The 20,545-nt window shown below is 43.6% G+C and overlaps 1 protein-coding gene across 1 annotated transcript in view; it reads right to left on the bottom strand.

Annotated features, from left to right (window-relative positions):
• Positions 1–1,918: 1,918 nt before the first annotated feature.
• LOC104410824 (beta-adrenergic receptor kinase 2-like) overlaps positions 1,919–20,545 on the bottom strand; it is a 55,809-nt gene continuing 37,182 nt past the window's right edge. Inside the window, 15 exon segments of the mRNA XM_010021088.1 lie at positions 1,919–2,080; positions 2,604–2,717; positions 3,649–3,785; positions 4,412–4,574; positions 6,949–7,044; positions 7,481–7,547; positions 8,682–8,782; positions 9,003–9,069; positions 10,769–10,876; positions 12,086–12,180; positions 12,751–12,881; positions 13,736–13,814; positions 17,327–17,426; positions 20,148–20,239; positions 20,500–20,545. The exon segment at positions 20,500–20,545 is cut by the window's right edge and continues 8 nt beyond it. Coding sequence (XP_010019390.1) covers positions 1,919–2,080; positions 2,604–2,717; positions 3,649–3,785; positions 4,412–4,574; positions 6,949–7,044; positions 7,481–7,547; positions 8,682–8,782; positions 9,003–9,069; positions 10,769–10,876; positions 12,086–12,180; positions 12,751–12,881; positions 13,736–13,814; positions 17,327–17,426; positions 20,148–20,239; positions 20,500–20,545 — 1,558 coding nt within the window.

Genomic DNA, 20,545 nt, shown 5'->3' with positions numbered 1-20,545 from the left:
TTTTCCTATTCCAACGTCACAAACACCACCCCTACTCCTTACAGAGGATGCTGAGGTGCTAAACATCACTCACCAGTGAGGATGACAGAAGTCGGTACTCTATACAGAATAACACGAAAAATAAATGGGGGGATCATTAAAAGCTATCACCTGATTCACAGAGGGTATTTTCCAAAGTGCATTTTCCATTCACACTGCACAGGATGGCCAAAGCACGGGCTCTGGGGGGTTAAGCCACCTCCAGAAGCAAATCCATCCAATTTTATCACAAGTGTGTTCAGGATAAACTGCTACTTTCAAAGTATTTCTCCTGGTTTTGCCAATTTGTACTTTTCTACATGGAAACAGGCCCAGACTCCATGGAAATCTGTTAAGTGACACCAGCCAGACACACGGTACACCCCAGGGGACAGAGCACGCTGCCAGTGCTGCTGCTGTCCCCATCCGTGCAGGTACGACCCCCATCGCCTCTAGGGACTATGAGACTTGTACCACCACAGCTGGGCAGAAAACGTTCTCTAGGGTGTTCACTGAACCGGAAGGAAAGCTCAGATTCAGCCCTGACCTCTCTCTTACAAAACACCAGCACAGGCAGGGAAAGCTGACTTGACGTGCCTGAAGTTGTCTAACAGCTAAAAGATTATATCTTTACTTTAGCAAGAGTTTCCACATGACAGGACTCACGTCTCAAGCAGAATTAATATAAACCTGGCATTCGATTAGCTCGTTTTTCAGTTCCATCCCAGTATTTTCAGACTGTTTTCAATGTGGACAGTTTGAACTCACTAGAAAAGACAATTAAAAATCCTTTTGCAAGCTGAGCCGTGTGATGGGTGCACAAAGCTCCTGAGCTGAGCTACAGCGACGGCCTGGGCTACCTACGCTATGAGAACACACTTGCTTCATGGTTTTGTGTACAACAGAGAGGGATCCACAAGTCCCACAACTGAGGAGCGATCCCGACTACGTACCGAGGTACCCAGACACTTTAACCCAGTACATGCACTAGTATGCATTGGATTTGAGTAATTTCTTTTTAATTTTTAAAAAGTGCAGTTGACCTGAAATGGAAAAGAACTGTCTTTATGTTCACTGTAAACTTGTCAAAAGGAATCTGCTCTTTAAAAACTGTGCTAAAATAGTCAATTTATACAACAGAGCACTAGATGAAGCTACCATAAATTCCTCTTCACCAATTATTACTCTATGGTGTCAGTTATAGTACTGCATATACGTAGAAGAAGCAAAACGGTGGTAGCTACTATTAGTGAGTACAACAAACCAAGTGAATAATTTGAGTTCAATGTTTCCATGAAGTAGCAATAACATTTAAACCACAGGACAGTTAGAATTCAGTACTTTGAAGTGCATAAGAGTCACACTGTTGATCATCAGCAGTATGGAGAAAGGTTATTACAAAGTCAGCAGTAATGGTCGGAAAGAACATGGCAACACGACAGACTGAAGGTTATCCAACACAGCAAGTCTGCAGCTCCTCCTGCAGCCGAGGGGCTCCTCGGTCCCGCACAGACCTGTGCTCCCAGCCAGCAGTCACCATCCCAGTCTCCAGGCTTGGAGAGTATTGCAGAGAGAACAGGATCTTCCTTCCATCAGTAGTTCTAGGTAACGGACCACGGTTCCGACACCGCCAGGGTGGGGAATGCATGGGAGCAACATGCAGCCTCTACGCTCGGCAGTTTCCACCGCTGCTAGGAGCATGAATTCATTTGCCACGGTTCCAGTCTTCACAACCTCCAGACACAGAGTTCTGACATATCCCACGCTGTAAACATCTAGTTCTTCCTCTTCTAAGCACATCCCGCGTGCAGGATTGCACAAAGTAATTCGTAAGGATTCTGTGAAACTCGGCATGTTCACGAAGCAGCTTTCCCTAAGTGAACCCAGGTTGCTGTTCCTCCTACAGACCATTGCTATTCCTGTGGCTGAGCGGTGGTTTGGAAAGCTCTACAACTGTTGAGCGAGATTTATTGAGAAACTTTGGAGCCCGGCGCAGCAACCTCTGTGCCTCAGTAAAAGCTTCTGTCAGCTCTTTTTTCCACTGAACAAATTCTGGGTCACTCTGAAAGAGATACAGAAGTCGTTTGGCACTTCACAGCAAACTGCCAATAGCGTCTTCTCTCTTAGTTAGCACTTTAAGCAACTTAGCTTAGTTTTCCGAAGGAATGAGGAACTTTAGGCATTGAAAAGTGCAGCCCTTGCTTCTCCAAAGCCAGGCAAGGCAGCAGCAGGCACAGCTGGCCAAAACGTGCTGAGGACTGGTGTACTTCCTCTCTTGCAAACACATCAGCTACCACCAACCAACATGTGCCAACGAGGCTTCCAAGCCCACAGAGGTTAGGAAGTTTTGAGGCTTTTAGCTATTTACTATTAAACTATTTAACCATTGAGATCCAGGACAGAAACTGCATGGTTTCCTGCTTTCAAAACTCGAGTGGGATAAGAACTTCTCAGTTCTGCTTATGTTCAGCTTTGCTTCATAAAGTACCCTTAGCTAATACGTAACGGGAGGACCTGAAAAACTTCAATCATTATCATATGCAAACCCAATCTGATTAACAGTTACTGAAAAACAAGTGTCTCACCTCACACTGTAGGACAAACTGTTTTCCTCCTTTAATCCTCAGTAAGATGCATTTCTTATCTTTAATTTGTGTTTCTTCAACAGATACTATTTGTTCCATTGTCAGTAGGTTTTGCTGTAGCATTTGCAAAAAAGCAGAGAGATGATTCAAAAAACCCTTTTGCCCATCAGATGAAGCCACTACCTAATGTTTCTGGACTACCCACGGAAACCAAGTTATGAACATGAACAATCATTAGACAGACATTTATTTCTGAAGAGTGGGTCATCAACTAAAGATAGACTATAAGGTAAGAGGGTGATTTAGCAAGGGGCTTGGTTGCTTCAACAGAGACATTGAAATACAAGCTAAGAAAGCCAGGAATGACAGCACAAAATAAGAATCTACAAATAGGTGTGTCTACAACCAGATATTCACTATTTTCCCTCAAGAGAGTTGCAAATAATGTTATACGTTTTCCAAGTATTACTGCTATTACAAAAAAAGAGCAATTTGACTATTTCAAAGAGCTGAAAGGGAATGAATATTGAAGCACTACATACTTAAAAAGAGGCAAACATACACAACAGTGTGGAGAAAAGCTTTCCCTATGGACAATAATGGTTTGAAATTCCAAAACCTTACTTAACTCAATACACACAGGATCTGCCTAGCACATCATCACAGCTGGACTAAACTAAAGTTCCTATAGCATTTTCTTTGAAACAAAATGCTATAGCATTTATGACCTTACCAGTTTATGTTTTTTTGTATAAATAGTCCAGAGGTCCTAAATGAAAAACAACACGATGAACTACCAAATTCCTTCCAAAACATGACAAAACAAAGTAAACAGGTTTCTCAAGTCAACTTTATGTTTCCTCAGTGCCATGTAGCTACCCATTAACTAAAGTGATACTCAAGATAAGCTACCCAAATCCACTGGTCACTGACTCAGACAAAACCCTGCGTCCACAGGAGGCATGTGCCTGAGCATGAGTTCATCAGATCTGCCTCAACATCCACCTGCCTTTCCTGTTGCTGTTCTCCAGAGGACCCCACTTACCCGTGACTCTCCTTCTCCTCGCCATTCAAGTCGGTTTGGGAAGAGGTAAAAGTAACGACGTTGCCACTGAGTCAAGAAGGGGTTGCCCAGTTTCAGCATGTATCCGTGCATGATACAGTCCTTCCCAAGTGCATAATCTACAACAAGAGGAAGCATCAGTATGCAGAACGAGGTGCTGCATTCTGCAAACGTGCAGTGCTGAGAAAGGGCACAGCCCTGACGCAGGGAGACTCCACGTGCCCTCGCAGTAGTGCTTCATGTGCACAGGCACACTCAGAGCCCCTTCTGCTGTAATTACATGGGCTGATGCGGCTGCAGTGGAGTAACCAAAAGTAGAATTCAGTTCTTCAGCATTAACTACTAAAAGAATTATGTATTGCTATCCAAAGTTCAGAGTTTGTGCTGAACACCCCCGTGCAAACAAGCGAGGTTTGTTGTAAAGGACCTCCCGTTTGCTTTCTCAGCTTCTCTGTCATGACATCAAATCCCACATAGTCTTTTCTGAGCACACACCATCAACAAAAGCGATGAAAGGCTGTACATGATATTCTTTAAAAGAGAGTACAAAAGGTTTTCCAAAACATTATGTCATCATACAGCATTTCAAAACAGTAAGAACCATCTTAAGAAACATGACACTGACTAAATGAATTCTAACAATTACTGGTGAATGACAGTAATATAAGAGTCTGTCGTGTGAAACTTCAAACACATGAATTACTACCTCGCAACAAAAGATGGAGAAGTGTATTTGACAGATTACCTTCCTCGTGGCCAAGCTGCTTATTTTTAGCCCTTTTTCTGGCCTCAATTTTATCTGTGTCTGCATTTACTGCATCATAAACAGTTTCTGCTACTTCTTGCTGCCAACGCTCCGATATTACCAGAGGGAAGTTCTTATATAATTCCTGGTCACTATCAAGCAACTTGCAAGAGAAAAACAACATAAAAACACCAACATTTTAATCACTTACTGATATCCTTATCCCCAACAGTTAACAGTAACCCATATAACAGCATTATTTTAAAAGATGAACGCTAATGTTAACAAAACAAACAGGTACAAACAAAACACAAATACTCACTTAAGCAAAGGTATTAATGTATAAACACATGGATATTCATTCATACACAGAGAACAGGCCTTGTTTGGCTTGATAGCTCTAAAAGCCTTACTCAACATTGTCCCATCATGTTCTCTAGACTTTACATTTATATAATCCCTTAAATGTAAGCACTATTCTTAAGTTGCATTCTTTATGTTGTATAAAAACTTTTTCAGCACAAATATTCCATGAATAAATAAAAAGATATCTCGTACTCCAGAATACCTTCCGTGCTTCCACAGCTTAATTCTGCATTCTTAATAATTAACCTTCGACACTCAGCAGTGCATGCTGCAGACCTCAGTTTCCCTGGTATACAAATGCTTTTCTCCCCTAATCCTTAACTACGGTACTTGAATTAAACTGGAGGAAACTGGAATTACTGGATCCTCAGGAAGGACATGTAGGAATACGAGAAGGGGGAATGGCTTTAACCTGCCAGAGGGGAGATTGGGATGAGCTCTGAGGCAGAAGCTCTTCCCTGAGAGGGTGCTGAGGCGCTGGCACAGGGTGCCCAGAGGAGCTGTGGCTGCCCCATCCCTGGCAGTGTTCAAGGCCAGGTTGGACACAGGGGCTTGGAGCAACCTGCTCTAGTGGAAGGTGTCCCTGCCCGGGGCAGGGGTTGGAGCTGGAGGAGCTTTAAGGTTCCTTCCAACACAAACCACCCTGGGATTATATGACCACGGCAGGAAAATACATGCTGGATCTGAAGTCAGAAGACCTCTCTGCAATTGTGTGCACGTGGTTTACAGGGACGCCTGACGGCATCTGAGTAAGAGAGGAAAGCTGTGGGCATCCACTGTTGGCTTTCCCGCTTGTAACCTCAAAGAACACATGTTCTTCTCTGTGTCACAGGACACTCTGCAGTATAAATATCACCCACAGTGGCAAGGGAGGAGTCAAGGCGCTCAGAACTGGCATCCTCACGGGCAGAGGCGGCTCCTGACACCTCAGTGGGAGCTCCGGCTGCAGCTGACTCAGAGGCAGGAATTATTCAGTCCCTTCTAAAAGGCTGTGACGTCCCAGTGTGAGCGCAGAGCAAAGAAGCTGTACATGATACCCCTCACTGACTCATGACTAAGAATAAACTTATCTTATAGGCGGCCTGAACAAAGATTACACAGAAGTGATCTGGCTACGCGAGTTACAGGCCTTGCTGAGAATACCTGATCCCCACAAGAAAGACAAAGACCACCTGGTTTCTCCTTGCAAAACATTCCTCTGAATTACAGCATTCCAGAATTGCAGGAAAAGTCTAACACTGACAACGTGGAGTTTTCTGGGATACAGAACATCTTGGGTTCTCTGCACTGCTCTTTAAACACGTAAAACCTTTTCTGCGCCAACTTCTGTAATTACAGCAGGTGACACTGACAGACAAGTTCCTTTTCAGCACACTGAGTACTTAACATGTGTTTTTGCTTATAAAGTTTAGAGCAATTAGTTTCCCTCCTGACTCACTTCTGTGCTAACAAGGATAAAGTTTGATCTACCAAAGAAAGCTATGGTAAGAATAAAGAACAGGACAGACCCAAGACAAGCTGCGATTCACGTCTTGTCTCCAAGTGCCTGGGAAGCTCTGGGAACGGGATGAACATGCAGGGTGCATCACACCCCCCCCATGTGTGTCAGCAACAGGCCAGCAGCTTTAACGTTCCATTTTTCACTTACATTGTTTTCATTAGGGTTTGGATAATATCAGAACCTGAAAGTTTCTTTTTATCACTTTTCTAACTTAGGAAGTTGCTACCATTGATACATAGCTATTTATTTTTAAGAGCTTCCCACTGTCCTCTCTGACCCCATAAGGTAACACTATTAAAATAAGGTTTAGTTCCATTTCTCCAAGCTACCAGAAAAAAATTGCAGTTTTTAAAGCTATAAACCATTAAGAATTCCTGAAAATCTGAGGATTTCCCAAAAGCCATCTGAACATTTGAAATACTTGCTTTATCCTATAAAACTTTTGATAAGAAGGCACATTTCAGCCAATCTATAAAACAGAATGTAAGGACTTAGCATGCAAGAACAAAGCAGCCAAGCGGCCCCAGCAACCTCTTTCATAACATGGATTAAGTTCCCAAGGTTGAAAGCAATCCCTTGCACACTCAGTAGCCTGGGAGCAAAGGAATGGCACGCACAGGGCAAGTTCAGCACAGCAGTCATTCTGTACCCATCCGTTAAAGCTCTGTACCTTAATGCCCTTAGTGTCCTCTTCATCAAATGACCCAATATCAAAAGCATCCGCTGCATTTACTTCTCCCCGGGGAGGAATCAATGGTGGAGGATACTAGGAATTAAAAGCAGCAGGATTAAAGACAAATTCATGGACATTATTGAAATCCATTCTCCAATATATACAGCCTTTTTATCTTTTGCATAGATTACCCACGACTGCAAAGGTGTGTCCCTTGAAAGTCAACTTCAGCCCAAAGTTGTTCTCCTTTAGTAAATGCTCCTCCAAAAATTAAGGAAGAAAACCCTACAGTTTAGAGACAGCAAAGCAGGAGGCTCCATGCAGTCATTTAACCCTGAGTAGTTCAGTACGACTGATCCGGAAGACTTGTAGTAATGAACATACAGCAGTTTTCCTCAACAATCCTCCATGCACTCATGCAAGCAAGTACAAGACTGGAACCCTGCAGTTTTCTGGCCTTTACCTGTCTGGGGTTATTTTCCTTTACTGCTGTACCAAATAATCTAAGGTTAGTATCTTAATCCTTTACCTTTTGTAAATAGACTTGCTGCCAATCAATGCCCTTGAAGAATGGATGTTCTTTTACTTCTTGTGCACTGCAAAATAAAAGTAACTGAAATTAACAAAATGGACTCATCTAACGTACTTGAGAAATAGAAAGCCTCAAAGCTCACATTTCTATCACTTTAAAACATCAGGGAAATGTTCTCTTTTTTGTTTTTCAGGGAAATAATTAAGTTTTCCTAAGCAAACAACAGGAGATTTTCATGTGGCAACACTGGAAACCATGCTGTAGGGCTGGCAAGCAACCACTCCTGGTTTGCTATGCTAGTCCATCATTTCAAACAACACTCATCTGTCAGATCCCATATACTACTTCCAAGCAACAAGTTTACTCCACACCATTTCATATCGTACATATTTCATGACAAAATAAGCAACTCCCCTGGATAGGCCCCAGGCTGAAAAGCAACTTCAGGTCATCCTCAGAGGGCCCCATGATAAAAACTGCCTATCCCACTGGAATCAAAGCCAGCTCAGCCCCAGCTGTGACTCTCAACTAGCTGTTATCACACCTTGCCAATGGGCTCTCAGCAGTTGTTTACTCCTCCCATTGTTTTCCCTCCGGCCTCACCCTGGCTTTTTGAGTAGGTGATAACAGCAGTTTCAGTGAGTAGCTATGAGCAAGGTAAGCTTGGATGGAGCAAGTCGGGTTTTGTAGCCAACAAACAAAAAAATGCCTTTTCCTTACAATCACAGAACGAAAGAGGAACACGTGGAAATAGAGGCAACCCAAAATGAAACAAGCGTTCACAGCTTTCTGTGCTTGGGGGTTTGGGGTTTTCTGTGTGCAATGTATCATTACAGATACAATATAAGCGATAAATTTTAAGCTATCAGTATGTCTGAGTCAAGTAATGTGACTTCCTGCCAAAACGGATCAGGCAAAACCACGAAAACAACACAGGGATGAAAAGTACAACCACCACCCAATGTGAGCATGACTGCAGGGAGCTCGGGGAAGTCTTCAGTGACAGAAAGTGTCCAAAAATTGGTCCAAACCAAAAGGAAGCTGAAACGTTACTCCATGCACTGCACTTCTGAATGTTCTCTTTCCAAAATTAAAGTCATCACAACAGGAAGCAGATTTTGACATGAAATGAATTCACTCATTTACAGAGAAGTGGAAATTTTTGAAGGCAGCAGTCCAAGGAGAAGACAACACCTACCTTCTTCCTTGGCATCCAAGCCTCTTGCTAACATCCCGCTGCAGAAGCCCTTCCAGAAGGGACTTCAGTTCAGGAGAAAATGAATCCGGGAGCTCCACGTTCTACGAAGAAGCAGCACAAGAAGAGACGTTTCATTATCGAGGTGGTGTGATCTGCTTTCCCCACACAGGAGAGTAGCTTTTCTTTGTAGTGCTTTGTAAGCAACCCTTCCACGTGCAAATACAGCTTTCTCAGAAAGCTGGTTCCACAGCTTCAGTTAAAGAGGAGATGGGAATTTACTAACCCAGAGGAATGTAAGTGCCACCCTCACCAGGATCTTACCACGGTGAGCGTCATCCGGTCGATCTCGTGCTTATCTTTGGTTTTGTGCTGTCTGAAAGGACTGTGACTGTAGAAATAAGAGAATGCAGAGATTTTTTCATTAAATTTAGGATATAACCCCTGTTTCTTAGTTTTCTTCAAAACTTTGAGGGACTGGTGTATTTCAAAATTAAGATGTTATTTACTTATCAATACTTTATTGTATTAGGAACCATTTTGTCTTGCCAAATGGCACTGGGTACCAGCTTGTTTCAACTGGGGACCTGCTACTGAGCCAATTTGCCTTTTATCCTCAAAAATGTTTCCGATAAATGGATCCGACGGATGGACCAGGAATTCCATTCTTCTGGATTTAAGCATGACAAGTAAGAACACAAGAGTAACAGCCTCAGGTACTGTGATGGTGCGGCTCTGAGCAGATCAGGGAAGCAAATGATTCACTGGGGACTTATGGGCAGATTTTGTGCCAGACTAAATTTACTAACCACCAAGAAATGGCACCATGTGCCCAGTTCTCGTTTTGAGACGTGAAATGTTTAATTGGCTTCAGAACAGATGAGGAAGGAGAGCTCACAGTGAATAACGCTTTGGCTTCTGTCCGCCCACCAATACCACTCCACACATCTCTGTGAGGAGGAATCGCAGCCCATAAGGACTGAGATCTCCCCACCCTGTAAGCCTGAGAGCCTGTAGTAAATGGCATCACTTGTCCCTAGATGCTAGTTCTTTCATCACACGACTTCGATCCTGTGAAGGAAGAGCCATGCCAAAGTCAGTGGTTTTAATCCTCTGGCCCAAGCGACTCAAAATGAGGTCTCAGAAGGAAAGATGAGGAGCCCACAGTGGTCCTGCATGAAGGATGCTCTCCTCTCTGTTCGTTATTTGCACACTTACAGTCAGTCTAGTTTGTGAACAATTACTGTTAAACTGATACAACTCTGTAGTTCCATTCAGAAGCGCTGCACCTTTTGTAGAGTGTCTGGGATAGAGGTAAGGGCTTATAATTTATTAGGTGCAAGGACACAGGGTGGTCTAACTTACGATCAATCTTTACAGAGAAGCACTATGAAAAGCTTAAAACATTTCATGTTTTACCATTAACACTGAGAATGCTACTTCCAGGAAACGCTTGTCATTCAGTGCTTATTGACTATACAGATAAATCCTGCAGTCTTAATATATTCTATGTAGCCACTTAAGTTTACTGAGAAGGTAATGGTTGACAAAGCTGTAATTACCATGTACTTTTGTACACCAATAGGGTAACAGGCCAGATTCAACAAGTGGAAGCCTCCACACATGATAACTTACCCAAGCACTACAAGAGGGAAGACTTCATGTAAAAAGGAAACAGTGCAGCAAAGAGTTTCATCATAATAGCAGGTCTTAAGCACAAAATGAAGTCCATCATTTAACAGGGATGGTGGTGTATTTAAGCAATGAATAACATTCTATCCTTTAAAATACTAACAACTGCCAAGAGATGACTAAACTGTGTATCAGTAGAAGTCAAAAGAGCGGATAGAGCATCTGCCTTCCTCCCTGTCCTACACCTGCACCTACTAATGGAAGCAGAGCTTGTTCCTTGTTTGGTTTGGAAGCAAAAAGCCTGGTTTAGCCTCGCGTGCAGACGTGGTCCACGTTGCAGAGATGGCAGTAAGATACCATTTCAGATGCTGTGTAATACGTTACACATTAATATTTCAAGGGACAGACAATGACGAGGCCCAGGTTAAAAAGCACACAGGAGATGAAACGTCACTCACCCCCTCAGGAGTTTGAAAAGCATGCAGCCCAACGAGAACCAGTCTGCGCTGCTATCGTACGCGGTTCCCTTCTGGAGCACCTCGGGAGCCATGTAGCCGTGGGTACCTCTGAGAAGCAGAAAGGGACAAAGTCTTGACTACAACCAGAGCTATCACTGAAAAAATAATCCAAACTCTCAACAAGGTAGTCTCATTTTAAAGGAACTCATTTTAAACATGATTTTATTTTGCTTTTTCTGTGGCAAACATACATATGCATGTTTAGTTTGTGTGTATCTACTGAGGAGATACCTTCAAACATGAGCAACAGAACAACAGAAGTTATCAGGCAAATGGGAGCAGCTGCAGCAAGCTTTAGCAGAATCAGTGCAGGGGTCAGTAAGTAGCTTCTGTCTAAGAGCGGAACACAACAGAGAGGTGGGAAGGTTGCCTACTCCGTCCACTCGGACTACAGGGAGGACAGACCACAGGACACAGTCAGGGCTCCTGGTATTTCAGGCCAGATCACTCCAGCCCTGGGCCCTGAAAGGCTGATACCTGCTCCTACCCCCAGCCCAGAGGTGAGCAGAGCTGCCTCCTGCTCTCCTGAGGTGTTCCACACGTCTCTTTCCAGCTAACAGCAAGACGTAACAGCAGGACGCCACCACCAGAAGTCATGGCTGGTCACTGCTAGAAAGCAGCCACCGTGCACTGCTTTTAGCCTTGTTGTAACCGGAACATAGGGGCTTTCCCAAGAACCCACTGAATTGCAAATCTTTGAAGGTATGACAGGATGAAGCTTTCCTTTTTGCATAAATTCTGAGACTAAATCAGGGCAAATGAGGACCTAAGAATAAAACTTGCCAGATACGATGTGGAATCCACACAACCCAAGAAATTCAGATCCCAGTTATGACCTGATGCCAAGAGGCAGAAAGGAACACAATTTGCCTCCAGTTCTACAAAGATCCAGAGAGAGAAAGACACAATAAATCCTGTTTTTCAGTCAGTATAGGAATATTTAATTATCCATTTAGGACAATTAAAACAATCTGGTACTTTAGCTCAGTTCTTCTCTGAGCAGTGAATCATCTCAAAATGATGTGTCATCTTCCAGCCATGCCTACACATCAGCTGCTACAACTGTGCAGGAAAACAGAAAGAGGAGACTGAAAAACCCTATTAGAGCTGAACCCAGCTCAGCTGCGTGCCAAAGCAAGCCTGTGCCACACAAGTGTTAACTTTTTGCCTTTAGGCAAAGTTAAATGATAAAGACACATAAAGGACTTACTTAGCAGTAGCTGTATGTGCAGCAAAGCCCCCGTATGTGATACTTACACACTGGCATGGGGCTTCTTTTTGGAAAAGTCACAAGCCAGCCCAAGGTCTGATATCCTCACATGCCCATGTTCATCCAACAAGATGTTTGCAGGCTGGAAAGCCAGAGGCACAGAAAGGTTACTGCCTGGTATGTTATAGCTGACAGAACTACACATTGTCTGAACACAGTAACTCATCCTCAAACATCAATACTCTCTGGTAAGTGGTAATTGCTTTTTGGGGTTTTTTACATCAACGTAACAGTCACTTTCTAGCTCAAATCTACATTCTAATGGAGCACCACCATCAATCCCACAGATTATAAAAGCCTGAAGAATACCAGAAGGGAAACAGAAAGCACATGACAATAAATCCCATCTGGCCTCAAGTCCACATCACCTTAGTATACTAACTCAATAGCATCGTTAAGATGGTGAGATGAGTAACACTGCACAGGAGTCATTCTGACCCCAAGGAAGCATCTTCCAGGCAGGTTAAATTGGGTAACAGCTCAGCTCAGAACTATGCTGAAAATTATTAGAAAAATCAGCCAAAGATGAACAAATAATCTGTATTCTTCCCCATGAAAGGTTTCAGGCCTGATGATTGAACCTGTGGGTATACCTGGATTACCTGCTGCTATCTAGCACCGGGGTGAAAGCAGTCGCTCTGTTCACAATTACCTTGAGGTCTCTGTACACAACGAAGCGATTGTGCATGTGTTCTAAACCCAGGATGATTTCAGTAGCATAAAACCTCATTTCTTTTTCAGAAAACACTCCGTGCTGGGAGAGGTGGTAGTGCAAATCTCCTCCTGAAAAGAGGAGAATTGAGATGCCGTTAAAGGAACAGTCATATCTTGCCTCACAGGCAGAGAGCAGGATGCTGTGGGGAGCAGCATCTGCAGGGTCTTAGAACCTGTGGAGTACAGAGACCCAGCCCTACACTTTGCAAGTACCAGTGGGGACAAAATACCTGAGAAAGGTAATAAATCAATCTGATCAATCTGAAACTCCATTTAAGAATACATCTACTTCATGTACATTTGCATTCGGTGACTAATCCAGCAACTGAGTCTCGATGTAAAGGATTTATACAGCAAGTAAAAAGCTGTGTAAGAGCAGGCACAACACGTCACTCTGTGAGCTAATCCACGCCATCACCACATCAAATTGTGAACATTCCTAGGAAATAGTCCAAGTCCCACAAGCACTGAGCATCCTCAGCAAACACGGGAACTGCAGCATCTTCTCTCTCCTAACTCCACCAATTCCTCTCTCTCTGTGTCCTCACAAGAGGTTTATTAAGGCTTCTAGGTATGAGTCCTTTCCTTAATGCTTCCCTCATCAACTCTCTTTGCAGACCTATTTATAGTAGCCCTTTTATTTCACTCTGAAAGCTGTGTCCTTGATCTCATACATTTCTCCACATGACCATCATTTCCTCAAGCTTCCAGCCTGGTGGGCATTTTGATATCTTTAAATATATTAATGTTTTAAGGCAACAGAGATTTTCCAGCCTGTTCTATACATTCCCTGCTTTAGATCAATATACCCCTCGTGCTTGCAGCCCAGATTATTTTTTCCTCATTCTCCTTATGATCTCGACAAGTTCTCCTGCCAGTATTTCCGTAATATCATCACCATCATCTGCATGAGTCTTGCTTACCATTCATCAGGTCCAGAATGAAACAGAGTTTGTCAGGGGTGTGGAAGGCATAGGTCATACACACTATAAAAGGACAGTCCTAGAAGGAAAGCAGCAAAGAGTTCATCTTGGGCAATAAGCAAAGTACCACTTAAAGAAGCTAAAACTAGGTGGGATGTTCTTCCTATGATATCTGCCAATATTCATATGCTATGAGAAGCCAAAGGCTTAAAAAGTACAGGTATCATCACTATCCTCTGAAGACTTGCACCTACAGCAGCTACAAATATTCTATTTACCTGAGTTTGCACGAGACTTACATGAAAGATACATCAAAGCTGACAAGCTTTAGGCCAGCTCAGAGAGAAATAAAGCTGTTCCCATGAAGTGTAAAGGATACACACTATTTTTCACAATTGCATGGTGAACGTTCAGCTGTTGAAACACTGACCGAGGATCTGAGTCACATCCTGTACCAAATCCCAAAGGAAAGAAGGTGTTATCCTCACCTAGACATGAAATGCAGCCACGCTGGTGCCAGCCCCTGCAGAGCTGCACAGGGGGGAACAGCCACCCGCTGCTGCCCTACAGCTCCCCAGCAGCACTCACAGCAGATGGTTAAAGGGAACATAACACACCAGGAAGGAAGCCACAGCTCTGATGAGTATGTGATGCCCGGGAAACAGGAACAGCAAGCTCCAGACTATGCAAAACCCAGAAAACAAGTGTGGTGGGTGCAGATTTAAGTGTCACTGCAGGGTGGCCATGCACAGGGATGGATTACACTACCACTGTTTGATGCACTTGAGCCTTAATTCATGCAGATGTTTAAGACAAGCAGCCCTTGAAAATACAGCTGGGAAAACACCTCTGTGTTGCCAATGATCTGTTCTGTGTGCTGGTACCTCTGTAATGCACAGGCCATGGCAACCCCAAAGCGCTGATGGGAAGATGAGCCAAGATGAGTTTAACTGCTGATGAGCCAGGACACCAGGCAGGAAGCATGAATGTGACCTAACATGACTTAAACAATGAGTTAGTTACTGCAGCACTGATAGTGAAAGCCCTGGGAATCTCTAACAGGAACTTGCTTCCTTCCCAATTTAGAAGCAGCAAAACACAGTGGCCTTGGGCAGAGCGGGGGATGCGGAGCCGGCTCCGGAAGGAAGGGAACACACACCATCCCCACCAGCCACTGGGACGGCTCAGGTCAGCTCATCCTCCCACAAGGCAAAACCAGATAAGGTTGAAATGTAAACCTTTCTCTACTTGACTGGAATTCCAGTGATTCCCACACTGCATGGACCAATCCTGCTGCAGCATTCAAACCTAACTGTGTTTTATTGCTACTGTGCCCACACTAATCCCAAATGCAGAAGGCAGGCATGTGTTTGAAACGTGTGAAAGTAATTGCTAAATGGTCCTAGAAACAAGGAGGCTATAGGCAAGGCTGTATGGCATCTAACAAAAGATATTACCTCTCGTTATAAACTCTGTATTCTATAGTTCCAACTTACCTCCAGAGCAAAAGCTTTAGCAGAATTATTAACTTGATTTTCTAAATTAACTGGATAATTCAGCAGTGTCCCCAAGCACGCTTCCTAAAACCTTAGAGCAATCTAATTACTCAGAAGGATCAAAATTTAAACACCATACACAGAAAAGGGTGTTTCTATACCAGTGCACCTGTATTTTTATGGATCTCATTTTTTAAAGGAACTCTGCAAGTGTAAATGTGATGTATAATTCATTCTTGTGTAAGCCTCACCAGTGCAGAGCCCCTACTTCCCAACACACACGGCACCTTCTGGTGCACTGCTGTGTGTGAAGGTTACTGCTGTTACCCAGCCCACCAGCAGCCAGGCCCTCAGTGACCTCGATGCTCTGGTTTTGAACAGAAGTTAGGCAAACATCGGCTATGACAGAAAGTAAATATTTTTCTTTCTTTTAACAGAAAGCAAAATATTTTCCTTACTCTGCTATTTCCCAAGAACTTCAAAATGCATTCCCAGCACCCAGCCTGAACATCTCCACGGGACAGGAAGCCAGGGCCTGTATCTTGCAGGAGAGGAAACACAAACCTCACCAACAGTCTGTCCATGTACACCAACCATCAGCGACAAAGAACATGCCCCAGTGAGGAATCCCTGTTTGGTGTTATGTGGCCAAGCCCACCAGCTCCCTGTGCTCCACAGCGGTGTCCATCCCGCTTCCAAGCTGTGCTCATCTGTAAAGCCACCAAGAGAGCTGCTCTCACAGCGCAGCCGCGATGGACTCAAGTCCGGGAGCTCCCTACTCAAGAAGTAGTTGTGAGTGCCAACATCTGAGGTGGATTACCAAATCTGATTACACAAAGGTATGTGCAATCTGTGCAGCTGTTATTATGTACTTTGCAGAGACATCTGGATTCCCAGTTCAATGACTAATTGTACCATAATGAACTTCCCAGTTCCACTTTGTTCCGGGCAGCACATCAATCCTGTCACCGGGCATGGCACGTGCCGTGCAAACCTAACAGCTCAGATTCAGGAATTAAATGAATTACCTTGTTCTACCCCTTTCAAACCTATTGAATTCTGCATGTTCAGAACATTCCAGCATCTCGTGTCAGCAGATGTACCTAACCCGAATGGGCAGCATCCTGTACAAAACCTCTTTCAAACTCACTTTCAGGTTTGTAAGAATCTAAAACCAGTTACTCTCTAATGAGCTGGAAATCCTTAATGAAAAAATAAATGGTTTGTCCTGCTTTTCTGTTGCTCAATGACAAGCTCTGCGCTGTCAGGTAAGAAAACTACCCCCACCATTAGCAGCCTTGGGAGCAATTTTCTCTTTGAATCGCTAGACACGAGAATTCAGTCAGTTCTGCAGCAACAGAACCACAAATTGAAGTTAATAGGACAATTACTACTAATTTGCCCAGATTTCTTGTCTAGTCTCTGCTACAGAACTTCACCCCTCCAGCTCTCGAGCTCCTGACACTTCTGGAGAAGCCACAACTTTGGTGAAAACAATTAACTTGATTAAAAGTCTGATAAATCCCAATGGCACCACTGGGCTGGGGCCAGCTGTATGAGGATCACCAAGGCTCAGTGCTGCGTCCTGCACGCGGGTCCCAACAACCCCACACAATGCTCCAGGCTTGGGGAAGAGTGGTTGGAAAGCTGCCCAGAGGAAAAGGACCTGGTTAGTGTTGGTAAACAACCACTGAATATGAACCAGCTTCTGCCCAGGTAGCCAAGGCGGCCAAGAAAATCCTGGCTTGTGTCAGCCCCAGTGTGGCAGCAGGACCAGGGCAGTGACTGTCTCCCTGTGCTGGGCACTGGTGAGGCTGCACCTCGAATCCTGTGTCAGTTCTGGGCCCCTCACTGCAAGAGAGACATTGAGGTGCTGGAGCGGGGCCAGAGAAGGGCACCGGAGCTGGTGCAGGGCCTGGAGCACATTCCATGCTTGTTCCAGATATACTGCTGGAATCAGGGGGAAGGCTCCAGGAGGAGTCAACATTTGCATGTCACACAACTGAACTGATGGAACATTTACCGTATGTAACAGCTTTCGTATTACATGGAAGAAAAAGAAAAAAGTAAGTAATAACAAATCAATGATACTTACTCCTGTACTGACAAGAGACAGCATAATTCTTTCATTTAAGGCTAATGTTTCTCCTTGCTTCATCTTGATTCTCTTCTTATCTAAACATTTCATTGCATACCTGAAAATATTAACCATTCAGAAAAAGCACCAGAAAACACTTCCTTCTTACTCAGTGTTATTCACTACCAGTTATGCCATGCATATTTCAATATCCTGTAAGCAAGCTCTTTAAAGAATTAAACCTGGTACTAAAAACATCATTACACAACTAAACAAGAAAACCTCCAACATCTCAGAGTTAAGACATTTTCAGCACAAGCCTCCTAACATAGAAATGTGCTTTAACAAATAATTCGGTGTCCAGCCAACCACAGGGATAGAGGTGTTACGTATCATACATCCATTTTTTAATACCTACAAGCAAGGCTTTGCAGTACAACTTAAGTAACAGACACTCTATTACAGTTACATTTAATTCTAACAGTTTCTATGAGGAAAATAATATCCTGAACACATGCTGAGTTTTATCATTTTAAGTTTTCTTTCTTCTCAAAGGTCAGATACACACAAGAGAGCTTTTTTTTTTTCATCTTCTACCATCTGTATTACACAAATGAATAACATTTTGCTCAAAACCAGAACGTTACCCTAACAACCACCAAACAAGAGTAGGGTATTACATAGTCTGGCTATTTGTTGGAGACAGTAGGTGAGCCCACTATTAGACAACAACTGAGAAGGAGACATGTGCTCCTCCGTAGGTGATTTCTAGACACGGGCAACCACAGGTTTTTAGGCCACTGGTGTTAAACTGCACTGAGGAGAACACCATGTTACAGCACTGCATCGATGCTCATCAACTGCCTACACTGACAGCTCTGCACAGCCACGGGGCCTCGCATCACCTCGCCCTGCACTCCCTCGACAAGCCACGTCATCCCTGCCATGCACGCGTGGTGAGTGGGGGCAGAGTGAGCGTGCACATCCCGGAATTCCACGTTTCCAAAACAAGGAATACATTGACAGCACGTGCTCCTGCTGGGGAGTCTGCAGACGATGACTATAAATAACATTTCACATGCTGTCCTTGATTTACGCTTTGACTCCCCTCATCAAGTGAATGACAGGGGCCGCTCAGGGCTGATCGAAATGGGGAACCTCATCCTCGGCTGGAGCTGCATGCTCACAAAGCACTGCAATCCCTCCCCCTTGGACTGCTTTCTGCATCATGCTTCTGCACCCTATTTAGATGTCCTTGAAGGAGGTGATGTGAAAGAAGCCTCAGGTGTGTCTTTGTGGGTTAGTGAAACACCGATGGCATTTACCTTCGAGGGGTGGCTTCCCAAGCTCCTTGCAGGCAGTAAGTGCAGCAGAGGCAGCCATCTAGAGTGGACGGGATCTGGATTAGGGATGGGTAAACAGGTTTGGATTAAGAAAGAACTAAACCAAACCTCTACCCAGCAACTGAACCTAATCTGAAGATTTGCTTCGAATTTGAAATAGGTTGGTTTTCCCACATTTCACTTCACTCTGATAAAACCTGTCCTTTGCTTCACTTGCTAATCCCAAGGTTTATCCACCTCCTGAGACATGAAAATGCCTGGGAATCTGTCAACTGCCTCTTCAGGGTGGATGCCTACTTAGAGTGGCTCAAGCTAAACAAAATCTTTAGTTTTGTACATGGACAAATTCATGAACTGTACACGGACATAAAAAGTCCCCAAGCAAGAATAGAGACAGTATTGTTAGTAATAGTATTAATATAAATACTTGAAGTCACTGCAAAAATACTGAGCATGACAGCAACATTAAGATGTCTTCCACTTGTTAATAGCTCAGAAGTTTACTATTATCAAGGATGCCAAGCACACAGCACTGCCAGTGAAGCCAGCTGTAACCACAGACACTTGGCACGTCGAACATGCCAATGCTTACTTAGAAGAGGAATGTTTAAGGATGGTCCCTGGACTAAAATTGTTAGGAGAAAAGCAAGTTGAAAGGGGTGGGGTGGAATGTAAACAGACAGAGAGAGAGAGATTGAGAACACTTTGTTAAATCAGTGCCCAGATGTTCAAAAGAGAACATAATGGGGTAATTATGCCTAGAAATTGAAATCTGATGATCAGAAGAAGTGTGTGAATGATAAGACCAGAAAAAGGACAAAAAACACTGAGGGCTGATCTTCGAGTTCCCACCAAGAGCTCTGTTAAAGAGAACTTCAACACTGGAACTATATTCTACCAAATATAAATAAGGATCACTGCTTTCGCCAGTGAAACGTGCTCTTCAGGGCACAAACATGCAATCACACATGGCTGGAATTCCGTGTTCAGAACCTGCTCAGGCCCGACTCTGCAGGTTGCACAGCACTGAGGTCATGTCCCTACATCAGCACTGAGGTCATGTCCCTACATCAGCACCAAATACAGGATGGGCTTCACTGTGAGAGAAGCAACCTCCAGCAGACAAGAGGCACCTCCACACCACCACCATGGCTTCCACAGGGACACTGTCCTGCGCCGTCAGGCTCCGAGCCAGGAAGTCATTTTAAACACATCTGCCCTTTCCATTACCTCTGAAAAGACCATTTAAATGTAGGATGTGCTTAAGAGCTCTGCTAGACTGAAGCCCCACTGCATGGCATGTAACAGGATCAAATATCAAACTAAGCTTAAAGATGATGCAGAAATCAGAACCTCTTGGGATAACATTTAATTACAAAGAACTACAGAGTAATGTGACGCTGCTTCCCAGTGGTTTTGTAAGAAACAACTGGAAGGATCTCCTTACTAGCTCAGAGTTTGGCATTACCTCTAAAGTAAAGTGGGTATATACTCACATTTTTCCAGTGTCTGCTTTTCGGCAACCATACACTTCACCAAATCCCCCTCTTCCTATTATTCTATGTACACTAAAATCATTCATGGTCAGCTGTAAATGCAAAACACAAACCAGAACAAAACCAGATTCAATTTGCAGCATTAGAAAAAAAACTTACTGTAAAAACCATCTAAAGAACCTATCAATGTGTTAAGATATTTAACCAGTGTAATTCATATAACATAAATTTCATATAATTGTTTTGGAAAAAGGAGCTCCTTATTATTTCTATTTCAACCTACTTGCAAGCAAGCACTCAAAAAGGAACATGTTCTTCCCTTGACAAGATAAATACACTTGGAGGTACTTACATGAATGTTTAGTTCTACGTTTTTCCATTGACAGAATCTAGTAAAC

This window comes from Nestor notabilis, unplaced genomic scaffold (assembly GCF_000696875.1).
Source record: "Nestor notabilis isolate BGI_N333 unplaced genomic scaffold, ASM69687v1 scaffold19268, whole genome shotgun sequence".
NCBI lineage: Eukaryota > Metazoa > Chordata > Aves > Psittaciformes > Psittacidae > Nestor > Nestor notabilis.
The sequence above is the reverse complement of the archived record's forward strand: the minus strand, read 5'-3'. Positions and strand labels throughout refer to the sequence as shown.